Here is a 27,383-nt window from a genome sequence, read left to right as displayed (position 1 = left end):
CTAGAGAAATTTCCCTAGATTTCGACAATCTTTCTCTCGAGTTCATCATAGCACACATGGATGTTAGAAGTTTGAGTCCAGTTCACAATCTTCGTCTGAGTTAGCTGAAAAGAGAACGTGGCTAGAGAGAGTGCTAGCTCTAGTTCTGTTATAGGAGATATCCCTACGGTGTTCTTCCAAGCATAGAAGGATGGATTTAGCAGTCTGACCTAGTATGACTTTCCAAAATCACATAAAATCTTGTATACTCCTGGAAACTGAGTTGGAAGACGTTTCTCTTTAGGTTTGCTAAGTATTGAACGAAGTTTTGGAAGTGTAGTGAAGCAAGTTTTGAAGTTAAACTTCTTGAGAATCTTTGCCAGTTTTGGTGAAATAGAGCTGATGTAAGGCAAAGAGATGAAGGTTCTCGGGGAAGAGGGATCTTCAGAAGTAGTTGAGTGACTAGGGGAAAGAAATTTGTCAATTTTCTTAGGAGAGAAACCATTATTAATAAATGTTTTTTTTTAAGAAAAAGGAGTTCATTTTCAATTTCTGTTTCTTCTGTAAATAATGATTTGGCTTGGTGAGCTAAGGTGGAAATAATACCAAATTTTTGTGGGGGATAGTGATGGGAGGAAGCATGAAGGTATCTATGAGTATGAGTAGGCTTTCTAAAAATTGAGATTTTAATACTTTCAGCATATCTGGTAAGTTTCAGGTCTACAAAGGGGAGGCAGTCATCGATATCCAGTTCGAAGGTAAAAGAGATTTTTTCATGGCATTTGTTTAGGTGGTCTAAAAATAAATTGAGGTTGTTGACACCATCTTCCCAGATGAGAAAAATATCATCAATATAGCAACCAGAATTTTGGTTTAAGATGGAAGGAGTTAATAACTTTTTCTTCAAAATCGTTAAGAAATATTTTGTTTCTAAAATCAAGGATATCAAACTTAAAAAACAGATTTAATGGCCAGTTTCGATGTTGTTTCTCTCTTTACAAGTGTACCTGCTCAAGAAGTCCTCGATCTTCTCAAGAACAAATTATCAAAAAAACTGTTTGCTCTTCTCTCCCATTGCATAAAGTCAGGATACTTCAAATATGACAATAAGATCTGATTACAAAACTCAGGTCTGGCCATGGGCAGCCCACTCTCTCCGATTCTCACAGATATATTTCTCAATGATTTTGAAGAAAAAGATTTTGCCTCTGTTCAGTACTGCGCACTTGCGACAGCACGTAGTATATGTTTGTTTGGAACTCAAGCTCGCATTTTGTTTTCAAACATGCTACTGTCTTTTTGCACTTGTTCTGTTATTACAATTTTAAGTCTCTGTAATTCTTTATATTCTTCTTTGATTGTGATACCTGAAGATGTTGATCAATTCAACAAAACTAGTGTACTAGTAGTATCTTTTCAAATATATCATGTCATCTTTTTATCTCTCAGTGTCAGTCATTAAAGCTTTTTCATAATATTCCAATCGAGTAAATATGAATTCTAAAAAAAAAAAAAAATATATATATATATATATATATATTGAATACAGTTGGATAAAAGCAACATCCCCGTCAAATACCTTGATTAATTTCAATCTCTTCTGTTAATTTATTACCTAACTATAACTGTATTTTTGCATCTTTATATAAACTCTGTATAACTTGTAGCAAATGTAATGGATATCCTTGTTTTTCATTATATTCTATAATTTTTCTCTGTGTAATTTATCAAAAGCTCTCTCATAATCCATAATGGCCATTTTTTTTTTTTTTTTCAATAACTTGTTTTAACACAAATATTGCCTATACATGATCGATCTTCCAAGTCTGAAACCATTTTGTTCTGAGAGTAGATTGTTTGCAAAATTTCCAAGTTGTTTATTCAGAATTTTACTGTAAATTTTGTAACCTGTATTTAATAAACTTATTCCTCTGTAATTTCCATAATCATCTCTGTCTCCTTTCTTAAATGTACTCTAATATATAAATGATAAGCCTTTTTTTGTAATGTTTTTATGTCACATTTTTTGTCAAGTTATTTGAAACGTTTTAAAACTCAGAGCTACCCTGAGTGTTGAGTCTTCAAATTTCGAGTCATCAGAATTCAAGAACAGGCCTACCAGTCCAGAACTTGGGGGGGTATGCGCCAGGCGGAAATCTCCCCTTTCAAGTCTTCAAAATTCGAGTAATCAGAATTCAAGGAGAACTGGCCTACCAGTCCGGAACTCAGGGGGTTGGACTCTATAGGCGCCAGGGGATGGACCCCCTCCCCTTTCAAAATTCGAATCATCAGAATTCAAGGAGAACTGGCCTACCCGTCCGGAACTCGGTGGGGTGGGGTGGGGGCATCAGATCCCCCCCCCCAGTATAAATATAATAGTTCTTGACCAATTTGATGGAACCTCACATTTCCTCCAACAGTTATTTATTAATTTTAAGAATCTGTGATGTAATTATTCTCTACTATATTTCAAAGGCACTGTATTTATGTCATCTAATCGAGTTGATTTTCTATTTTTTTTTAAATACCTTTATTGCTTCTTTTAGTTCTAATCTAATTGGTTCTATATCAGTAGCACTGATTTCTTCATTATTATTTTCTATTATCAAATTTGGGCAATACCATAAATTCTGATAATGTTCTATGCAGTGTTTCTCTTGTATTATGTGATTTGTGCTGTATCTCTTTCTTCATTGTTTAGTCTTGTCTTATCTTATCTTCCATGTAAGTCTTCTTCAATTTTATTAAGAAATCTATCCCAATAATCTTGCTGAGCTTCCTGTAGCATGATTTTAGATATTTTTCTTTCATTTTTGTATTTTCTTCTGTTTCTAATTATATATTTGGTTTTATCCTTTATCCAAGTGTAAGCAAACAAAGTTTGCACCTGAAGTACTTTCAGGATAGGTGCAACTCGTGGTAAAGGTGGTATAAGTTCTCATCACTTGCCTTAGTATCTCCCATAATGCAAAGCACACCTCCTTGCAAACATGTATAATGCTCTGCATTAAGGGAAGGGGTCACTACCCAGACTGGTTTTGACCTTTATTGAGGTCTCATCAGTGGGAGCTTGACCCAGAGGTGGTGATACTAAGGTGGAAGAAATGGAGACATCATATTTACCTATAAGAGTTGCCAAAGGGTGCCACATCCTATTATTAAAATTCTCTGGATTAGCCACAAGTTGTTCTGTTTCCTTTGTATGTTTTTGAAGGAATGATTTGTATGTCATTTGTTTTTCTTTTATTGAATTTTCTATATCTGTGTTCCAAATTTGTAATATTTTTTCCTCTTTCCAAGTACTTCAGAGGCTGCTTTATGAATTATCTTTATTAAATTTTTCCTTTTTTTTATATCATCATTGATTTTGGCTTATTTTAGGTAATTTGTTAATTGTGATTGATATACAATTATAATGGGTTTTCTTCTTGTAATAGATATACTTTGTATACTAGTTTTATTTCTTGTTTTTTCTTATTTACTTCCTTTCTCCATTTAGTTAGTATTTCTTCTATTTCAAAAACTACTAAGTAATGATCTGAAAAATTTCATTTCCTGTATAAACATGTACATCTCTTACACATGGAGCTAGTTTCTGATTATGAGGGTGTGCTGAAAAGTTGTGATACCTTGAAGGAATTGAGGTAGAACAATGTTTAATTGTTTATCAGAACCCCCCCCCCCCCACAGTAATGATATAATCAGTTACAGATCTTGCTCCTCTGCAATTCCAAGTATATATTATTATTATTATAACGGTGTCTCCATGGAGTTAAAAGACTCAGTGAGGGAGACTCTACATTGATACACTAACTATTATTTATACAATATCTATCATACTTCTCCTTAAATTCATTCACAGACAAAGCATTCACAACCACCTCTGGCAATGCATTCCACCCATTCACAACCTTCCAAGCAAAAAATCTAGTCCTATAACACCCTTGTTAACCACACTTTTACATAATCTCCAAGGATGGCTCCTCGTTCTCTCCCTTCCTGCACTGGTCTTAAAAATGCCATCAGTATCAATCCTATAAAATCCCTTTAATAATTTATATGCCTCTATCATATCTCCTCTCCTATGTCTGTCAGTTAGTTTTTGGAGCCCACAGATCTTCAATCTATCCTCATACTGAACATCCCACAGACCTGCAACAATCTTTATAACTTGCCTCTGAATCCTTTCCACCATTTCTTCATCACTAAGAAATCCAGGTGACCAGATCTGTGTGCAATAGTCCAAATGAGGTCTTATTAATGCCTTATAAAGTGGAATAATAGCTTCCTTATCCCTGCGTGTTAGTGTGTTCTTCAACAACCATGTAATTTGATGTTATGTTATAGCAATCTTTGCAATATGCTCTTTAAACTTAAATTCTCTGTCCACAATAACTCTCAAATCCCTTGCCTCATCAACTTCTTGCAGTTCAGTTCCATTAATATAGTAAACAGCACGTGATCTCACCCTCCCGAAGTGCATCGCCACGTTAAACTGACAGCCACTTACCTTAGTCCATATTGTCAGCCTATTTAAGTTATCCTGCAAGATATCTACATCATCTGAATTGATTATCGCTCTTCCTAATTTTGCATCATCAGCAAACAAGTGGATATTTCCTTTCAAAGTATTCCCAATATCAGATGTACAAATTAAACAACAGAGGACCAAGCACTGAGCCCTGAGGTACACCACTAGTCACCTGCCTTCTCCTGAACTCAGCTCCTCCATAAATCACTCTTTGATATTTATCCACCAGCCACCCTCAAATCGAAATCACCAGCTTCGGATCCATACCTATTTGCTCTAATTTATGCACCAGAGTTCCACATGGAATCCTGTCAAATGCCTTTGCAAAATCCAGTAGTATCATTGAGTAAGGATTTCCTTTATCCAACTCCACTGTTACTTTATTATAGAAAGTAAGCAAGTTACAGAGGCAAGACCTACCCTTCACAAAACCATGTTGCCCCTTATAAAGTATCACATTGCTGTCCACCCAGTCCTGAATTCTAATTTTTACCAATTTCTCCAAAACCTTCACCACCACTCCAGATATATTGATTGGTCTATAATTTGCAACCTCTGTCTTAGAGCTATTATTCCCCCTCTATTGGTGCTTTACCAGAACTGAGGTTTAAATTAAACAGCCTGGTCAGAGGAGCTGCTAATTCTCTTGCACATTCTCGTAACACATGAACCAATATGCCTTAGCATTAAGGTTCTGTAATATATTAAGCACCTCTACTTCATCTATCTCTAGACTCTCATCAGTCAATGACACATTCGAAACTGCAATATATCACAATCAGGATGGTACACTTTTGCAAAATGATCACTAAGCAACTCAACTATTTGATTTGCTTCTGTAATTTCCCTACCATCAACACTTTTTAAAGTAATCTTTCCATGGTTATTCTTCCTTTTACTTGCCACATAGGAAAGAACTCCTTAGGATTGCTTTTGGATTCGTAAGCTAGCTTCCTCTCATAATTAGCCTTTGGCTTTCCTTACCATTACTCTCTTTGCCTGTACCTTGTACTGCTCATAGGAACGCTCATCTGCTTTTTCTTTATACTTCCTCCACAACCTTTTCTTTATCTGCAACTCCTGCTTAATAATATTATTCATCCATCATACTCCTACTTGATTTCTCCTTCTGACTCTGGGAATACAGTCTGATATAACTTTCTTTAAATACTCCTTGACAATCTCCCATGCACCATCAACATCTCTCCCCTTCAAATTCTCATGCCATAGCACTGCTGAAAGCTGACTTCTCAGGTTTGTCATAATCACCAGCCTTGTAATTCCACATATACCCCTTCTTAACAGAATATTCAGCACATCTTACAATCTCCCAGGTCAAGAACACATGATCGCTTTCCCCAAGTGGAGACAGTGTAACTAAATTACTTACTGATATGTTCTCCGATGTTATGACCAGATCTAACACTCTCGAATCTCTTGTCCCTTCCATTACATGCTATCCCAGGTAGTTATCTCTTAATATAAACTCCATTTCCTTTGTTCCTTGCGACCATTCCTTCTCCCAATCTATGTCCCCAAAGTTAAAACCCCCCATAATGATTACTCGACCTTCACTCATCATGCTAATTTGCCAATACATACTATCTACATTCTCCTTTATACCCCTTGGATTATAACAACAACCAATTACATATTTTGCCCTGTTGATCTCTATCTCATGCCAAACAGCCTCGAATGAACTGCCCTCTACATACCTGTCACCTCGAGGCCCTTCTACCTTTTTTTGGCTTTAACGCTTCGTCTACCATTAGTACCCCCCCCCCCATTCTGACATCTCTGTCCTGCCTGAAAATATACCCCCTTAGATTTAATCCCTATAACTATATTATTCTAGTTAACCAAGTCTCACTAATTCCTATAATATTTGACCAAGTTGTACTAAGTAATGGCAAAAATTCTTCACACTTATTCTGAATACTTCGAGCATTAGTATACATAAACTGCAATATTCCCTTTCTCCCATAATCTCTCTGTGTGTGAATTAGCCCCTCTGTATACTGTTAATTTTCTGCGAACAATTAATCCCAAATTCACAGCGATTAATGACCTTAGTGCTATTTACAGCTGACTCTATCACCTGCCTCCCTAGCAAATCCCATTTCCCTGTTTTTGACCATTTACTCTATCCTTTATCAATAAATGTTTTCTAAATACCAAGTGCCCAATCCATTTAAGTGCAAACCATCTCTCTTAAAACACTCCTTCCATTTATTAAACTCATCCCAGACAATCATAAAATGAATATTCAGTTTCATTTCGTTGCAAAAACTTTTATACAATCTTGACATCATTCCATTTACTATAATTGCTCTTCTGTTTAATTCATCACTATCAAATCTTGGTAGCACACTCATGATCTTTCCACTCTCACTCTTTGCATTCATTGCTATCATTAAATCCTGCACTACCTAGATCATTCTATTTATCTCAATGGCTTTAACAGGCCTTTAAGGCCCACAACCCTCCAAGCATGCTTGGATTTCGTAACCGAAATATGAGGATAGAATGGTCACCCTTATGCCTCGAAGTATTCCTTGCTGTATCCCTGTGTGTTCACAGGGCCGGTTTGCCTGCTTATGGGATGAAAAACGCCAGATAAACTAGCGGAAAAAACGTCCACGCCCAAGACCGGCCAATTTGGCTATGGCTGAGGAAGATCCTTCAGCTCCTCACCTCGTTGATGGGAATCGAGCCTAGGACACTCCTCCCCCAATCATATGGTTGCGAAGTGCAAAGCCATTAGGCTAACCACGCGGACATACCTAGATCATTAGTCCCTATATATATATATATATATATATATATATATATATTTATTTATTATTATTATTTTTTTTTTTTTTAAAATTCTGGCACCTACTTCTTGACCTGTCCATCTAGGAAGGCCTTATCAGTTTAGCTACTGATGGCACAGTTCTTGAGGTCATTGGAAAATAGTTCTTCTTCACAAATTTCAGAATTAACTTTAGGCAACTCATATATGAAAATATAACTTCTGCATTACTTCAGCCTTGGTATCATCTCTGGGTCTTGCTCCCACTGATGAAGCCTCAACAAAGGTTAAAACCAGTCTGGGTAGTGACCCTTCCCATAATGCTATGCATTATGGGATACTAAGGTAAGTGATGTGAAGTTATAAGCTTCTATATACGAGTTGCCCCAGTCCTGAAAAATAGTTGAGACGCAAACTTGTTTGCTTACACTTGGATAAAGGATTAAGCCAAGTATATAATTTCTTGGCATCTTAAATTTAATTATATTTCAAAAAATTTTTATTTATTTTAATTTTATTTATTAATAAATACTCTTAAAAGTTACTTTCCCTAGAACATTAATATAATTAGATCATCATACTCTATATCATGCACATGTAGTTCGCACATGTCACTGCTGAATACACTGGTTTCTGTTCTTGTTGTTTAATTTGAAAGTCATATCATACTGAAGATGCTCTTGATACTATGTTATAGCTCACTATTAACAAAATATCAAAAAGGCTGATCCACAGCTTCTAATGTTCATGCTATTTTAATGGAAATTCACCAAGGCAAACTACTATCAAATCAGGATAGGTTTACTACAGCAAGAACTGATGCATTATTGAGGTGCTATGAATTTTTCGTCATCTTTATCATTTAGAGTGGGTAACCATAACCAAGTAACTTGGCTTCTTACAAACCTATGGCAATCCTATAATGCTATGATAGAATAAATGAATTAGTCATAGCTATGATGTCATGATTAATCCAATCTACACAGTATGCTATGTCTGTCATTTACATGTGTTTTTCTGCCTGGTTTACTTGTTCTACAGGATGGAAAACCTCGCCACTTGTATACGAGATCAGCAAATTTCACTTCTATTCACTTCAAGTTATAAATAGGATTTGAACATAGGTCTCTCCAAACCAAAGTGTACTTTCAATACCAACTAAGTTATGGAGATTCTCAGATGTTTTATGAGAATTATTTAAACAATGTTTTCCAGTATTTTCAATAGTATTTCTTTTGAAATACTAGGACTGATAATTTTCTATAAGGTTTGATAAGTTTCTATTCAAACTAGGACTGATAATTTTCTGCTAAGTTTGTGGAGCATTACACATCTGAAAGAAACAATAAAATATAATCACAAAGTAATGGAATTGGCTCTTGTATTTGGAAAAAAATTTTGTTGCTCATGATAGCTTTAACCCCCCCCCCCCCAAACCAACCACAATGTCTATAGACATCCAGCTAAATCTGGATACGATTCTGTAACACCCGCTGAATAACATGGATAAGAAGTGCAATTTGGTTTGACTATTTCATCCACCTTGGCCAGTAGGGAGGTTAATCCTGGATTTTTCCAATACGTTTATGTATTTCAATACCCATATATATCAAATTTTGCCGAAACCTATAGAATAATTTAGGCCCTAATGCTAGATCAAAGATATCATCTCTGCATAAGCTTTCTTTTGCGTTTTGTAATCTGTATGGTATGACTATTTTACCATTAAGATGATATAAACTAAATGCAATCATTACTTAATATTCTGACAGTGCTATTACTTTGAAATTCAATGGTAATAGTGTTTGACTTAATAATTTAATCAATCAAAACAATTGGTTAAATATATAATTAAAAATTTTGAATAGTTTTAATAAATAATGCACCCAAAAAATGAAAACCAGGTTTCCTATAACTGAAATGAAAACGAGAGACCATGTATCAAATGTAAAAGTAAATAAGATAACAGTGATTTAGTTGTATGGTTTTATTTATGAAATCTATCAGTTATACTACTGACCAGTTATATAACTAACTGGTCAGTATCTAATTTTGCTATAAAATGAATAAATACACACCTGCGTTAATATTGGCAAACAACCATCTAGATCACCACACTTCAGCATATCTTTCAGATTAGCCAAAATGGCATGAATAGTAAACATCATTACATGAACCTGGAAGAAAATCACAAAAAAAAAAAAAAGAAAAGAAAATTTTTCTGAACACAAGTGTCAACACTGCTTAATTTGTTACTAAAAGAGACAATGATTTTTATTTGAAGAGTATACCTGTTAGTTCTTTTTTAATGCATGCACATACAATGTTCTGTTAATAAGTGATATGTGAAATAAATAATAAATGATAATAAAAATTATTTATACTAGAATTATATAATATGCACTAGAAGAGAAGACTTGAACTGCAATCCATATGTACTTCATAGAGGGTATAAGATATTCAGTATCCACTCAGATGCTAAACATATGAACAATATTATATTTAGAATTTTTTTTTAAATTTCTTTCTGAAATTCAATGCCAAATTAGTTGATAAAATTACAAATACATGGAAATATCCATGGAAAAGCTATGCATTATAAACTGATCATCAGTGAAGATAAATGAAGTGATTCATTTACAAAGGAATAGCTCATCAACTTAATTACTTCATTCTGAAAAGTGTCAAGGATTTTAAGGAGCCTTTTTGTTTTCTGGGTTGCTTTGTCATATTTGGTGATTTGTATGAGAAAGTGACATATTATCACCATGTTATGAACATTTGTTTCTAATTGTAGAAGAAAAGCAATATCAGACTTACTAATTCCATACAATCACTGACTAACATAATGTCATGTGATCTTCAATGATGTTTGTTTCATACAGTGGTAAAAAAATACTCTGAAGAACAGTTGAGGTGAATAAACTTCCTCTTTAATTACTGAAAAAATAATGTTTTGAATAAGGATTTCTATCATTAGAAACAATAACACTTCCGACATTAGCCACGCATCAATATTGCAGATACATGCTTAAAAACAAGTATCCATCTGAATTAGTTAATGCAACAAATTCTGAATTAGAGTTTAAACTGTAATCCACTATACTAATAATTTATAACTATTTTAGTTGATTTCAGTATGAGTAATATTTTTTGTACAGCATTATCATCTTATATCACTGTATGGAAGATGAATATAAATTCAGCAAAATATACACAGTCATTCCTTCAATAAAATGTAGAATAATTCTAGACTCAGTCTCAGGTTCATGCTAATAATCCGCAGTGCTTATGAAGATGACTGCAAAAGTTCACCTTCTTATCTCAAAGTTAGTAGGATACAATTATTTGAAATTGTACAACTACTTTATAATCTTCTTGTGATTTAAGGACAGAATCTACTATCACAATAATTATATATTAGCTTTGCCCATTCCAATATTTTGAAATAGCAAGATCTCTTTTTTTAGTTAAGTCAAAGCATTTATATTAGAGATCAAGAATTTAACTGCCTTTCTCACTTCTGTTGTGACTTATAGATCTTCTTGCACCTCCCTTTCTTTCCTAACCCCATCGATATGAATCCTTTCCCTTTCTCCAATCAAATGATTGTCAATTTGTAACAGCTCAGTATCAAAGCCAGGAACTGTCACTGAAAATTTCAACATTAATTTCTTTACTTTTTTTTTTAAAATTCAGTACCTGGACAGGTTAAATTGTGTAGGAAATGAATTTATTACATCTGTAAATTATTGTTCTCTAACAGGACACAACAGGGAGCTTCTAGGAGGATAATCCTACCAGATTCATATGAAACCAGCTATTAATCCTTATAAAGGTTTCTCTTATATAGTAACCAAACCCGGGTTGTTCCAGGGCATGTTACTGACTGTGTCACAAAGGCATGTCTGGACAGATGCTCTGATAAATATAGATTTTAGTTGACAAAAATAAACTTACTTAGAGTAAGTTAACTGGCTATCAAAGATTTAAGACAGCAGAAAAGTAAATTCTGTGTTTAAAATTTTCACCAAAAAAAAAAAAAAAAACAGGCAAATGGCTCTTTTTAATAGTATTTCAGATGTATGTACAGACTAGTAGAAGTAAATTATGGCTAAGTTACTCATGTTATGAGACCAAAGTGTATCATGCCTATCAACTGCAGAATTCTCAGCCTGGTTTGTTTACTTTGCAGCAAATAAATCCAAAATTACCAAAAATGCAGATTTGAAGTTCCCTAGTATCCTTGACATGATTCGAACCTATGAATTTTAAATGTCATCCAAATCACAAGTGGGAGTCAGTGATTTATAAAGACAGTAATTTGCCATTTATCTGGCTACATCTTCTTCTTCTTATTGTGCTATCTTCTATCGAAGGTCAGCGACCATCTTGGCGAACAAACTGCGATCTTGTGTTAATCTGAGCAGTTGTGCACTGCTCTTTCCTGTCCACGTCTTGATGTTGTCAAACCATGATATTCTTTTTCTTCCTCTAGTTCCTTTGCCATCAATTCTTCCTACCAAAATAGTTTGTAGAAGTTGGTATTTGCTGTTTCTCATGATGTGTCCAAGATATGATGTTTTTCGTTTCTTGATTATTTGTACAAGATGTTTAGCTTTGCCAATGGATTTTAAGACATCTTCATTGGTAATTTTTTCTGTCCATGATATCTTTAGCATTCTTCTGTATAGCTACATCTCAAAGGCTTCGATTTTCTTGATGGTTGTCGCCTTCAATGTCCATGTTTCAACTCCATAGAGCAGAATAGACCACACGTAGCATTTCAGCATTCGGCATCTGACTTCCATGTTTAGGTCTTTATTGCAGAATAGTGTTCTCATTTTCATGAAGGACTGCCGTGCAACTTCAATCCTTGTCTTTATATCTATTTCTGGATCCCACCGTTCATTAAGCCAGCAACCAAGATATTTATATCTTGACACTTGATCAATATTTTTCCCATTGAGTGTCAGTTTCATTGATGAGGCTGGATGTTTGCTGATGATCATGTATTTTGTCTTGTTGATGTTTATATTTATTCCCATTCTTTGGCTTTCTATGTATACTCTGTCAAAGAGTTTTTGGAGATCCATAATGTTATCTGCAATTAGCACGGTGTCATCTGCATATCGTAGGTTGTTAACAATCTTTCCATTTATTGTGATTCCCTCTGGACATTCTTCCAATGCTTTTTAGTGGCACTGGCTACATCGGAAAACTAATTTTTGTTTGCAGATTTCAAAAATCATTAGATTTTTCACAGAGAAGCACAAATCTAGGGTCCAATGACTGTATTTCACATTAATGTCAAACTGTATAATCACCAAAACTTTCAGTTGTTTTCTTTAATTTAAAAACAAAAAAGCATTAAATAATAACATTTTTGGCATAACAGCTTTCCCACAAGCAAACAAAAGATGTAGCAAAAGTTGGTGAAGCAAGAAGAGGGAGGGATTAACCACAACTAATAAATAAAAATATTAGTTTCACTTTCTGTTTGGAAACAGCAAAAAAAGGAAAACAAATAATGGAAAGTCACTGTTTGTTTTCCTGAATAGGAAATTAAAAAAAAAGTTTACTTTTCTGTTGAAAGTGAAATCCTTGACTTGGCAGTTTATCATTCACTACATTTTTAGAATATTTTATTTTTTTACAATCAAGCAGTTAATTGACAATCCCACCCCACCACCATCACCCCAGTTCTCCACATGCTTCCTTGATAAGCACTTCATTTTTATAAAAGCACCATGTCACTTCCAACTGAAAAACCAAACTGCCTTCAAACTTATTCCTTTTGCCACAATGCCTTCATTACATTGACAAACTAGTATTCACTTTCACTGCTATTTTACAATAACAATGTCATTAATAATAATCAACAACACACAGTTTAACCATGCATGTCCTAAATGAAATAACTGCAAATGAAAGTTACTTGGCTAAGAGATAGACATCTATCCTTACTTCCTTACTAAATCATTTTTATCATCAGATTTCTGATATGTACCTACAGGGAGTATACAGGATATTATGTTAAAATATGTACTACCAACTTCCTATTGACAATTTTCCTCCAAAGAAACTTCATTTGCTGGAAATTGTCCACCTAGAGGACGCCAATATCATGAGATCTTATATTTTGGTCTTCAAAGGTATTTCTTGCTGTATCAATCAATTTAGATCTGGGTCGTTTTCCTGCCATCCTGGCAAAGTTTTGCTAATCTTTTCTCTAATAGTCTGTTCAAGTGATCATACCACCTTAGATTAGCTCTGTTCACACATTCTTGAATAACAACAATGTGAAATTCTTTTCTAATATCTTCATTTTTAATATGATTCTGTCACTGATGCCACCTGTTCACTTCCCTAATTTTTCTCAAAACTCTCAGGTTACCATTCTCTGATCACCTGTTCTACTTCTAACTGGCTCTCAAATCCATAAGTTAAAACTGGTTTGAACAATTTTTTGTATGCAGCTAGTTTAGTGTTTTGCCTAATTTCTTTCTTATTATCTATAAATTAATTCAGTTGACTCCCCGCCATATTTTGTTAATTCTGTTGCTATATTTAGTTTGCCATTTTCACTAAAAATTGTTTTATTAAATATTTTATTTAAACAGATAAAATATTTACTTGTTCTATGGGTTCTCCATTGAAATTTTCATGCCACATTTGTTATGCCAATTTAGTAAAAATCCTGGAAAGAGACATGCAATGTATTTGTTTTAGAGTAAGTCATCATTTGCATAAAGCAGAGCACTAAAGTTGGATATTTCTGATTCTGAATCAGGTTTAATGCTACTTTCTTTCATGATGTGATCAACAAAGATGATGAATAAGAGTGGCTAGAGAGTACAACCTTGTCTTTCAACTTATTCTACACCAAACTACCTTCTTGTGCTTCCTTCAATTCTAACTGCAGACTTACAACTCTAAATACACACACTATGTATTGCTTTGTATATTCTATTTACTGCTTATAACTGTAAGTTTCTGAGAGCCTCCATAGTTCAGTCAGTATAGACAAAACTCTTTGGTCAGAAAGACCTGGGTTCAATTTCCATCAGTGACTTGAGGAACCTTTATCTGGTCTCTTTTGACTAAAGGTGAGTTAGCCGGTCTCATATGGAGGGTTTTTCTCCTGGAAACTCAGTTTTTTCATCCTTCAAAATAGACAAACCGGCAAGTAGAACACACACACACACACACACACAATTTACAGACAATACTTAGAGGCATAGGGGTAACTGCCTTATCCTCGTATTATGGTTGGGAAGTCCAAGGATACGTGGAAGGCCATGGGCGCTTAAGTGCCTGATAAAGCCACTGATGGAAACGGAATGGAAAAAATAGAACTGTAGGTATCTGAACAGTTTTTCTTTTGGCATCTTCTTATGTTTTTTTTTACATATCCACAAAACTTAAATATAGATCCTTCTCATATTCTCATGATTTCTCAAACTTTTGTGTTAAAGTGAAAATCTGTATCTGGTCTGAACCCAGCTGTTTTCCTAGTTTCTCTTCCACAATTTGTCTTAGCCTCTTTTCAATTCAAATATGCTTGTATAATCTTACCTAGTACACTTAATATAATAGATAAATGCCTCAGTAATTCCTACATTCAGCTTTATATCCCTTTTTTATAAATTGAAACTATGAGAACTATACTCCAATCTTCCAGAATTCATGACTCACTGTGGATTATGCAATGCAGCAAATATAAAATTTTATATATGAGCATTTCTGGTCAAATATCATCTATTTCGTCTGCATTTGAGGTTTTTAATGGGTTTTCCACTTCTAGTATTGATAAATACTCCTGACTGCATTCCTCTTGAATTTTTTCTATTACTATTCTGTCACTTGTTTTATTTAGCAATCTCTCAAAGTAATTATCCAGATAACGGGGATATCTTTATTTTCGATTTTCATGTCACCTTTACCATATTCGATTCTTTTTTACTGTAGTATGTATATTTCTTTCATTTCTAAGTTTTTCAATAGTCTCCAGAATATTTTGCCACCCTCCTGATATTTATCTGTTATATTCTTACCAGTCTTCCCATAACTTTTGTTTAGCTCCTTTTAAGCATAGTTAACCTCTCTTACACTCTTTTCTACATATTCTTGTATGGCATCTGCGACCTATGTGCTAGGAGCATTTGATATGCTTTTTGCTTTATCACTGTCTCTTTAACTTCTTATGTCCACCATGGATCATCTCATTCCATTCATGAGACAATATAAAATGTCTATACTATAAAATGGTAAATTAATTAAAAGAAGAATAAACATTGCTATAACATAGTTTTTTTTTTGTTTTAATCAACAATAATAGAAGGTAAAGTTCCTGGGAAAAAAAGGAAGGGGGTAAACCATTCAATGAGATAGATGGATTGTGTGTCTGCAGTGACTGATCTTCAGAGAGTTGTAGCCTCCAGAAAAGCATACAACAGGACCACCAGATGAGGACTGGTGTGGCACATTAGTGAGCATCTGCGTGACCATAGGCATCTGTTGATGTCCAATGAATAGATGGATGGATTGCATAGTTAAGTAATTGTAAATGAGAGTTATACCTATAGTATCTATAATACCATAACGTGTTAGTTGCACAAAAATAAATAGGCAAAAATTTATTTATTTTTCTTCAGAATTATATCCATTAGGATGTTGTTCCAAAGAAGAAAAAAAAAAAAAAAGAATATTTTTAAGGTGTCACACTTTTTTTTAAACCAATAATGTTATGATTCTTTTTCTATTATATTATTAATTTCATGTTACAATGCAGTCTGGCAAACGCATGTGTAAAAAATGATAGCTAGTGTTAAGGGGAAGAAAAATAAAATAAAACAAAATAAAATTCTGTCTGACTATCCGCAGGAGTAGTCATATATAGTAGGAAAGTACAAACTTTGAAAGATAACTATTTTGATTTTTCTCCCAATGATCAAGGAGACCTCCAGTTCTTTTGCTTAATTCTCTCTTCATCTTCCTATCTTTCTGGAAAATTCTATATCCCGCCATTTCAAGTTCTGACAGTATATCATCCTCATTCAACCACGTTTCACTTATGTCAATTATCTTTGGGCAAACTAATTCAATTAATGACAATGTCATTTTTGCCAAATCCATGGTATGAAAACTAAGTTGTAAAAGGCAATTTTATAAATTAAAAAAAAAAAAAAGTAAACAGAATAAAATATACAGTATCGACTACATCTATATTTTCTTATTTATATGGCATTTAAAAGCTAGTGAAAGTTAACTACCTGATATCCTTTCTTCATAACTGCTTTCATCTCCTTGAAACAATACCATAAATACTTTGTACCAATAGACCGCATCATTTTTATTAAAGTTTCACGTGCAGTTTCACGAATGCTTTCTGCTCGAGACTTTAATAGGTGACACATCTTCAGAAAAATGCTATTGGAAAGAGAAAAAACTTTTGTTTTTGGTTGCATTTATTATTCATATGTACTTTACCCAACAAAACTGAAAACATAAATATGTCTACAAGTTAGACCAGTTTTTAACATTTCTTTGTCTCCAATGAGTAAATTTTCACAATTTAGAGTATGACAAAGCACATCTGCAAACACATACAGAAAAGAAGCTTTTCTGGTAATAATATAATACCATATACAATAATGGGAAAATATGATCCTTTGTTTGTTGACTTTATGACAGGTATGATGCCGGCCTGGTTGGCCGAGTGGTTAACGTATCTGCTCTCCAGTCAAAAGGCTGCGGGTTCAAATCCTGCCATGGGCACAGATGTTTGTGATTGTCTGTGAAAATAGTAGTGGTGGTGGACAGCAGATGGCGTTGGTGTAGATAAAGTGGTCAGTGGTGGAGTTGGAGAGTAGGTGCCCTCTCTTGATGAGTCTTGGACTCCCTGGAGGTGCCTAATAATAATAATAATTTTCTACCTGCCCACTGTAGCAGGAAATACAGAATACTATGTATGTTTAAGGCTACTACTAAGAGACTTCTAAACACTCCTGCATGTCAGACATTGATGTTCTACTCTGTTCCTTGGTCTAAGAACAAGAATCAGGTTTCCTTTAAGTCAGCTATCCTCTCAAATTACTTGAAAATTTTCACATTTCAAAATGAGAAATAAACCTTTCTTTGAATTTCTTATTTTGAAATTTGTCTACTTCATTCTACTGGTTCCCATTCAAGAACATTGAATACTATCAACTTTCATATGGCAAACACATAGGGACCACAGGAACAGTTTATTATAGTAGATAGTTTGCTCTAGTGAATTTCTTTTAGCATAGCACTGTGGTGAAGCCTTTTCAATAGTTTGTTATAGTGAGTGAGTTTCTTATAGCAGTGATTGCTATAATGAGAGTCAACAGTATATTTATCATTTAGGAGAAAGTATAATCTGTCATGTATATAATGTATACCTGTCATGTATATCCCCCCCCACACACACACATAATTCATAGTTTTGATTCTTTGTCTTATAATTTGTTTAGTATTGTGGAGTATCTGAATTTCATTCAGACATATCGCATTTTATCTTTGATGAATTTCTTATATGCCATCCCCCTGTTTTATAGTAATATAATGTATTCAATGGATCAGTCTGAAGACAGACATATTTAATTTGCTTCAAGATAGAAAGTTGTCATCTTCTAAGAAGTGTTCTTCACAATAGGGTGTATTGTAGAATACTCAAACAAGAAGGAAACTGTATTCAGAGAGAAGAAATAACTAATTTCGTCAGTATGAAAAGAGCATTAAGAGAACTGTCACAACAACAGTTTATTTTAAGTGTTTTCTCCTCATAGATAATTTTCGGAAGCAGGATGATTTTAACGATAAGTTGTTTACACTAAAGTAGACAAGGATATTTCAGTTTAAGGAAGGAGAAAATTCATGAAGTACTAAAGACTTTAAATTTGAAAAATAAGAACTGTACACTGCAACGGATACCAGTCCATGTAAATATTGAAGGCAACGAAAGAGCAGACAGACTAGCCAAAGAAGCAAGAAACCTACCTGAAAAATTACACCCACTATCGCTAACTGATGCTAATTCTGTTGCAAAAATAAGATTGGCAAAACAAAATATCAAAGAAGAAGAATGAAATCAGTGAAATTAATGAAAATAGAGAAATAACCACAATCATCACAAGACTAAGGACAGAACCTTTTAAAGGCATGGAAATACAGCCAGACGGTAGTATGAGCTAAGAAACATGCAAAAAACTGTCCAGGAGTTGAACTAACATTTACCCATATCTATTCTTGTCCAGCAATTGCTGCTACTCTAAAGAAAACTGAAACAATCCTAGAGAAAAGCTCTACTCCATCAAAGTTCAACAGATTGCCAAAGCAGTTCTACAGATCCACGATCATATCTAGAAGCAATGGACTTGACAACAACAAGGAAGGAGAATTATTTGAGGAATATGTTAAATATGAATAAGAGTAAAATGGCTCTCATTCCGGCACTGATTGTATTGAATGTATCAGAAAGGAAAAATTGTTACTCCCAGAAAGGATTAGAAAAGGAATTTATTCTTGGTTATGTTGTTAGATTAATAATTCTTCCATGACTTAATGCATTCAATGGATGAATTTGAAAACAGAAACATTTTATTTACCTTTTTTTTTATTCCTGAAATTAAAGTAAAATTTGTTTGTATATGTGTGGAAGAAAATACATCACTTATGAAAGCCATTTAAACAAATTTTATGTAAATAATTATATTTGCATATCTTTTATTAATTCAACTTTTGTTTAATTAATAAAAGATTATGAGATTTACCTTAAGTAAATATTTTTATTTCCTATCAATATTTACTTTCCTTTCTAATCTTTAAATTCATTAGAGACTAGAAAGAAACTAAAAATACTAGTGGTGCAAACCTTTTCCAGTGTGGGAAGATATACATAAAAAAATTTCAAGGAAAAATAAAATAATACAACATATATCTTCCAAAGTTAGACAGAGCTAAAACAGCTTCACCCACTTCCTATAATGAATAAAAGGCATTAGCTAATTATTTTTTCCTTAACAATTTATTTATTTAGATATTATTCTTGCCATTTCACAGTCCACTGCTGGTATTTTAAGATCAGCCTCATCTCTTTTATAGTCATATTTCTCTATCTAACATCAGGAGCTACATGAAATACGTTCCAATTTTTTAAAATATTGAATCTGATCTGTTTTGGTCTTCTTAGACTCAATAACTAATCATATCAACAGGATAACATGGTTTTTTTAAATTCCTCTGCTAGCTCCACCACTTTCCATCAATGCTTTTTATGTTGAAAGTGCATACCATAAATTGTACTGAAGTTTACCAGCTGACTTTTCACTGTTTTCCATTTTTCTTGATGAAAACAGCATAGGTCTTGTATGATCGGACAATACTCCAGCTACATGATATCTGATGATGTTCTATATATTCTCAGCCAAAACAAAATACAATTTTGTCAGTAAAATCAAACTGCCAGCCCATCTTCATCTTAAGTATCCAAACAGCCTAGTATACATCAAAGCAAGGAATGGACAAGAGGTCAGAAGCCCGAGTTAGTTTTCTGTATTCTTATAGGTTATGTAGTTCTCATCCTAGTTATGTAGCTTTAATCCTTAACCAATAACTTATTGCTTAAGGATTAAACTGGTGCTTGTTTAGCTTCTAATATAATTTGGTTTAATATTCTACATCTAAAATATTCCAAACTGTGTTGATCCATCTTGTGTCCTTACCCTATTTATTCATCCCTTTAGAATTAGGTCATGGCAAAGTAAGTTTTTCAGGGAAACAAATGTCCCCTCCTGACATTACCGACTTCTTAAATTTTGCTATCCATGCCAGTTATTTCATTCTGAAAGACACTATATATAAACAGGTAAAGGGTAAAGCAATGGTTTCTACCTGACCCATTTCGATATGGAACATTTCAAAAAACATATTCTTGATACTGCAGTTATCAAACTTTCTATCTGGCTAAGAAACATTGATCAAGTTTTGGCCATATGGCTCAGACACATCAGACATTCCTGTTCACCTCAATAGCCAGCTAGCACCTCAGAAATCCAGTTCACTATAAAAAAAAGAAAAAAGAAAAAGAAGATGGCAATAGTCTGTCTTTTCTAACACTTTAATCACACATCCCCTAATGGTATACTTTCTTTCTCAGTTTACAGAAAACTTACAGGTAGATACATTACAAACTTTCTTATCTCCACCTACCAAAAATATGATATCATAAAAATCCAAACTTCTCTAATGGCACAACTCTTCTTTATTTGCCATACCTTTCTGTCCAATAGTTTTACTATGCCAAAAAAAAACTGAGAGAACAACACTAGTTCTGCCTTACATTTTGCATTCCTCTTAACATACAAATTACAGTAATGCTATTACTATTCCTTATATCTGTGCCATCTCTGATAAAATAGCTAGAACTTAAAAGAAATATAATCTCTGCACTGCTTTCAAACTTTATTTGAAGTTAGTTGCCCTTACCCACTCTTCTAAAGATTAAATTCCCTTCCCTCTCTCCCAGTTTCAGGTGTATATATAAGGTCAACTTCAGTCACACTGGAAGATCTGCCAACAGCCATCTTGAAAAATGAAAGAAATATATCTGCTGTCACAATTATGGAAAGTTGACTATACCTCAGACTCTTTGCAAAGAATCAAATGAAAAAAAACTACTATGCTTCAACCACAGCAAATACAAATGTGACAGACTTTTTTTTTTTTTGAAGCACCATATTTAAATTCCAACCAACTCTTAATAAACATGGTTGTGTGAATTCTCGAGATTTAGGAAACAAGTTCTTAGGCAGGGGTGCTTAAGGGTCAAAGCTGTATAACTGAGAGGAGACCTCCACATGGCCTTTAAAGTAATGCGGAGAACCGAACAGGGGTTCTGACCTAATGTCCAATCCTCACTTTCTCGTGGTGGTCCTTATTGGGAATCTACTTGGATACTGAACGGACGAGGATGGGCTGGCAATTTGGAATTTAGCCGACCAAATTGTATTCTTATTGGCTTAAACCAAATTACAAAATGATGGTAAGACATGACAAAATTTCATGCCGGCTGGGGCGTCGCCCGGTTAAACAAGGCCCCCGCCGTTTTCGCCAGGGAATCAGAGCGAACAGTCAGCTACTGGAACAAATCTGAAAATAAACCCCAACTCAACATCACCCGAGTTAAAGAACGGTACTATCAACGTAAGAAGCCTGAATGGCAAAGAAATGGAGCTAGCTGAGGAATTAAGTACCAGATCGACATAATAGGGGTGACTGAAACAAAAAAGACCAAAACCGGTGAGATCTTTCTGAGCAATAAATACAAAATGTTATATTCAGGCAATGACAATCAAGGAAAACAAGGAGTAGCCATAGTATTCAGCACAAAATACGAGGCAATCTTCTGGAATGGCAGGCAGTCTCAAGTAGAGTAATGTGGGCAAATATGAGAATGGGGAACTGGACAATGAGACTTATTTGTGCCTATGGTCCCACAGAAGGTTCTACTAAGGTAGAAATGGAAGAATTTTTTGAGGCTTTAGAAAAAGCAACTGACACAATGAAAAATGAAAAGTTGGTCCTTGTTGGGGATCTAAATAGCAGAGAAATGATTGTGAGACATACAAAAATATTTCGGGAAAATTTGGAGAAAAGAGCAAAGCTAATAATAATGGCAAATATCTGTTGGATTTCCGCTCAGGACACGGACTGGTTATTACTAACACCATGTTCCAACATAAAAATGTGCACAAATTCACATGGAGAGAAGAGGCTAGGAATAAGAAAAGTCTCATTGACTATGTTATTGTTGATAGTGATGTTTTCTCCCTCATGCAGGACACCAGCATATACAGAGGATTTGAAATTGCAAGTGATCACTATTTAGTTTTGAGTAGGATAAAATTGAATTTCATATTGAAAAGAATAGCATGTAAGAAAGTTTTAAAGCGAATAAAAGTTGAGCAGCTCGCAGATGTGAACTGTAGACTAAAATACACAAAAATTACTGAAGAAAAAATGAAAGAGTTTGAGAACAGGAATCAAACCTTGGAGATTCAGTGGCAAACTCTGAAGAAAACATTGATCGATTCTGCCAGAGAGGCATGTGGTGAGGTTGTCTGTAAGGATAAAAAAATCAGAACTTTCTGGTGGACACAGGAAGTTAAAGAGGCAGTGAAGGAAAAGAAGAAAGCATACCAAAAGTTCCTGTCAAATAAGTCAGCTTGTGCTCTTAGAGAATATAGAGACAAATGCAAGAATGCTAAACACTGTGTAAAACCAGCTAAACAAAAGTCATGGGAGGACTTTGGCAAGAATATAGAAAATAAATATCAAGGTGGCGGCAAAATATTCTGGAGGTTGTTGAAGAAGCTTAAGAATGGAGGAAAGAGTGCTGTAAAAGGAATTAGAGATGATAAAGGTGACATGAAAATGGGAGAAAAAGATATCCTTGAAGTATGGAGTAATTACTTTGAAAAACTGCTAAATGAAACAAGCAGTGATATCACGATAGTACAGTGGTAAAAAACACTGAGCAGGCATGCAGTCAGGAATACATATCCATACTTGAAGTAGAAAAAGCCATCAAAGGCTTGAAATGTGGAAAGACAGCAGGAGTAGATGATATTCGACCAGAAATGCTGAAGTATGGTGGTAAGAGTCTTACAGTGGTTGCACTGCATAGTTCAGAAAGCCTGGACAGAGGGACAAATTCCCAATGATTGGAGTAGAGCTCTCATAGTACCCATATATAAAAAGGGAAATAAAACTGAATGTGAGAATTACAGAGGTATTTCCCTACTGAGTGTTCCTGGCAAGATCTATGCAAGTATACTTGAGAAACGGTTGAGAAGAATTGTGGAAGAAAAGCTTGGTGAAGAACAAGCTGGATTCAGGCCAAATAGAGGCTGTCAGAATCAGATCTTCACTTTACGACAAATAGTCGAGAAAGCATGGGAATATAACAATGCTCTGTATTTAAGTTTTGTCGATCTGGAAAAGGCATATGACAAGGTGCCAAGAGGGAAGCTATTCAATATGCTGCAGTTATATGGTGTGAATGGGGCATTATATCAAGCAATACTTAGTCTTTATTTGAGTTGTAAGTCAGCAGTTCGAATTGAAGGAAGTACAGGAAGATGGTTTAATGTTAAATCTGGTGTGAGACAAGGATGTACATTATCCTCTCTGTTATTCATTATCTATATGGATCACATTATGAAGGAAAGTGGTATTAAACATGATATCAAAATTGGAAATGTTAATGTCAGCTCTTTGCTTTATGCGGATGATGTTATACTTCTAAATAAATCTGCTACAAGTCTGCAAGATTCTCTGACTAAATTGAATAGCTGTTATAATAGATATGGTATGAAGGTCAGCAATAAAAAGACAAAGACAATGAAAATATTCAGAATCATTGAAAATGTCAACTGTGTTGTGAATGGAGAACCTGTGGAACAAGTAAAACATTTAAGCTATTTAGGCACGATTTTTACTGAAGATGGTAAATTAAATATAGAAATAGACAACAGAATCAGCAAAGCTGGTATGGTGGGAAGTCAACTGAATAAATTCATATGGAATAAGAGAGAAATTAGTCGGAACACTAAATTAGCTGTATACAAGACAGTGTTCAATCCAGTTTTAACTTATGGATCTGAGAACTGGGTCAGAAGTAAAACACTTCACCAAAGACTAGAGACCGCAGATATGAGAGTCCAGAAAAAGATCAGAGGCATGAACAGATGACATCAATGGCAATATCATATTAAAAACGAGGATATTAGGAAAGTACTTGACATTGTCAGCATCCCGGAATGCGTTAGCAGAGCTAATCTCAGGTGGTATGGTCACTTAAATGGAATGGGCGAGGAAAGATTAACAAAACAAGTGTTCTCTGCCAGTTTGGCAGCAAAACGACCCAGAGGAAGACCAAGATATAGGTGGATTGATACGGCACAAAGTGCTTTAGCCGATAGAAATATAAGATCTGATAATGTTTCAGTCTTGACAAGTAACAGACTGATTTGGAGGAAAATTGTAGATAGGAAATTAACAATGATGTAATTTTTTTCATGTAGTACTATTATATCCTGTACACCCCCAGAGGGTACATGGCAGGAATTTGATGATGATGATAGTTCTTAGGCCTTTTACCAAGCAGCCAAGGCAGTTTATCAGCACTCTGGAGGAGTTACAGAGCAACATCATCTGAGCAACAATTTTCATATTGTTGCTCAGATGATGTTTCTATAACAGAGTGAGAAAATACTGGACCTTTGTTTAATGTTTTTGTGCTGTTTTCATTCCATCAAACTTAACAGGAGCACAAATGAAATAGCAACGAAATAGCACAACATATGATGCAATCTTTCTACCCAGTCATAGCACAATGTTGCAGAAGCTTATACATTTTACATAATCTTGCTGTTGATTTACAGCAAGATTATGTTGATTTCTTATAAATAAGAAATATTTTTATACATTTACTTATTGTACAGAAAAAAACATGCAGATTTAGGCAATAACCGGCAAAATTTGATAATGATTATAATCAACAATAAAATGAAAATTCTGGGAAAGTGAGTTAGGTGTGTGGAATAGGTTACCAGTGTTGCAAGTGTATCTTCAGGGAATATGTTCATAGAAAGATATAGCTATTTAGGCATCATGTGAACCGAAAGAGGACCTCCCTCAATGAATCCTTGATCCACATCCCATCTGGAGAAGCCTACATAATAATAATAATAAATATAAAAATAAACAAAGCTTAAACTAAAATAGCAAACCAAAAAAGAAAACTAACTTTGGTAATTGCTTTTCTAGAGTTCCATGAGGAAGGTTCTGTAGAAGTTTGACCATTGCCAAAGCAATTGGTACTCTAAGTATCTCTTCATCCTCGGGAAATGAGTGGCTAGCAAACTTGTGTTCCTCTTCACTCTGAACCTAGATAAGAGATGTATTTCTAGAATGAAATTTTGCTGTATGTCTATGTACATATAATAAACTACTGAAAAAAAGTCCCAGTCAAAACTTAATGGCATCAATACTATGCTAAAGAACATTCACTATAGCAAATCTTCCATGATAACAAGCTATTCCTATGGTTTCTATACCTTCTTTATAATAATGACACACACACACACACACACACACACACACCCTCTGTCCAAAACAGAAACCAAACATTTCGAAAATAGAAGAAACTAATTGCGTCATCTGCTGCATCTTTTTGTTGTCGAAAGCGGTAACCTTCATTAGTGTTGTGTCAGCGGTTTATGATATTTGTTTCATTAGAAGTTGAGTTATAGTGCCAAGAGTGACAGTGAGTTTTGATGAACGGTTGGAAAATGAGTTTCAAACAGAGAGCTGAGATTGACTTTTCTGTTAAACTTGGTAAAACTTTTACCAAAATGCATCAATGCTTCAAAACGCATGCAGTGATGAATGCTTATCCCATACTCAAGTTTACGAGTGGTTTAAGCGATTTCAAAGTGGTCATGAGAGGTTTGAGGACAACGAAAAGCCGGGCCATCCAAAAAAAACTCGACTGAACGAAGTTAACATCCTAAAAGTGCGTGATTTCATCAAAGAAAACCTGAAATCGTCGGTGAGATCGATTGAAGATGAATTGGGGATTTCAAAATCAACTGTGCACAAGTTTTGACCGACGACCAAAAAATGTATCGAATTGAACACTGCAAGGACCTCACTGAAACTGCTTGCAAGGACTCAAACTACCATGAAACGATTGTTACTGGTGACAAAATGTGGTGTTTTCAGTAAGAGCCTAAAAAAAGCACCATGCTGAGTGGAGACTACCAGAAGAGGGCTACCTGTAAAAAAGTCGCTCGGAGAAGTCAAAAGTAAAGACAATGCTCATTTGTTTCTATGATTCCAAGGGCATTATAACAAAGAATTTGTTTCTCCTGGGCAAACAGTCAATGGTGAATTTTATCTCAAAGTTCTGAAGCGATACCGTTAGCGAGAATTCACCAAGTATGGCATGAATATCGTGACAACTGACCATTTGTCAAAACACACTGTCACTCTTGGCACTATAACTCAGCTTCTAATGAAACAAATGTCATAAACAGTTGACACAACACTAATGGAGGTTGCCGCTTTCGACAACAAAAAAGATACAATAAGTGGCACCACTAGTTTCTTCTATTTTCGAAAAACTTAGTTTCTTTTTGGACAGAGGGTGTATATCATCATCATCATCAAATTCCTGATATATACCATCAAGGAGCGCACAGGATATATACCATCAAGGAGTGACATGATAATACTACATGAAAAACTACACCATTACTAATTTCCTATCTACAATTTTCCTCCAAATCAGTCTGCTACCTGTCAAGACTTCAACATTACCAGATCTTATATTTCTATCTTCTAAAGCACTTTTTACTGTATCAATACAATCTATATCTTGAACTTCCTCTGGGTCTTTTTCCTGTCAACCTGGCAGAGAACACTTGTGACCATACTGCTATCATCCAGAAATGTGTTAACTCTGCTAACACATTCCTGGATGCTGACAATGTCAAGTTCTTTCCTAATATCCTCATTTTTAATATGATATTGCCATTGATGCCATCTGTTCACGCCTCTAATCTTTCTCAGGACTCTCATATCTGCGATCTCTAGTCTTTGGTCAAGTGTTTTATTTCTAACCCAGCTCTCAGATCCATAAGTTAAAATTAGTTTGAACACTGTCTTGTATACAGCTAATTTAGTGTTTTCACTGATTTCTTTCTTATTCCATATAAATTTATTCAGTTGCTTTCCTATTATACCAGCTTTGCTGATTCAGTTGTCTATTTCAATATTTAATTTATTATCATCATTAAAAATCGTGCTAATTAACTGAAATGTTTTACTTGCTCTATAAGTTCTCTATTCACAATGCAGTTAATATTTTAAATGATTGTGCCTATTTTCGTTGTCTTTGTCTTGTTACTGCTGACCTTCATACGACATCTATTACAACAGTCATTCAATTTGTTCAAGGATCTTGCAGACTTGTACTGGATTTATTTA

General features: G+C 34.5%; 1 protein-coding gene across 1 annotated transcript in view; it reads right to left on the bottom strand.

Moving 5' to 3' along the window:
- Positions 1-27,383, bottom strand: part of LOC150094892 (small subunit processome component 20 homolog) — a 468,852-nt gene that overhangs the window by 138,179 nt on the left and 303,290 nt on the right. Inside the window, exons 36-38 of the mRNA XM_090410975.1 lie at positions 25,141-25,280; positions 16,580-16,736; positions 9,383-9,481 (exon numbers count right to left, since the gene is read on the bottom strand). Of these exons, the coding sequence (XP_090267101.1) occupies positions 9,383-9,481; positions 16,580-16,736; positions 25,141-25,280 (396 nt within the window). The remainder of the gene's footprint in view (positions 1-9,382; positions 9,482-16,579; positions 16,737-25,140; positions 25,281-27,383) is intronic.

The sequence above is a fragment of the Typopeltis vanoorti genome, chromosome 21 (genome assembly GCF_054136105.1).
Source record: "Typopeltis vanoorti isolate ZY-2024b chromosome 21, IOZ_Tvanoo_1.0, whole genome shotgun sequence".
NCBI lineage: Eukaryota > Metazoa > Arthropoda > Arachnida > Uropygi > Thelyphonidae > Typopeltis > Typopeltis vanoorti.
The sequence above is the reverse complement of the archived record's forward strand: the minus strand, read 5'-3'. Positions and strand labels throughout refer to the sequence as shown.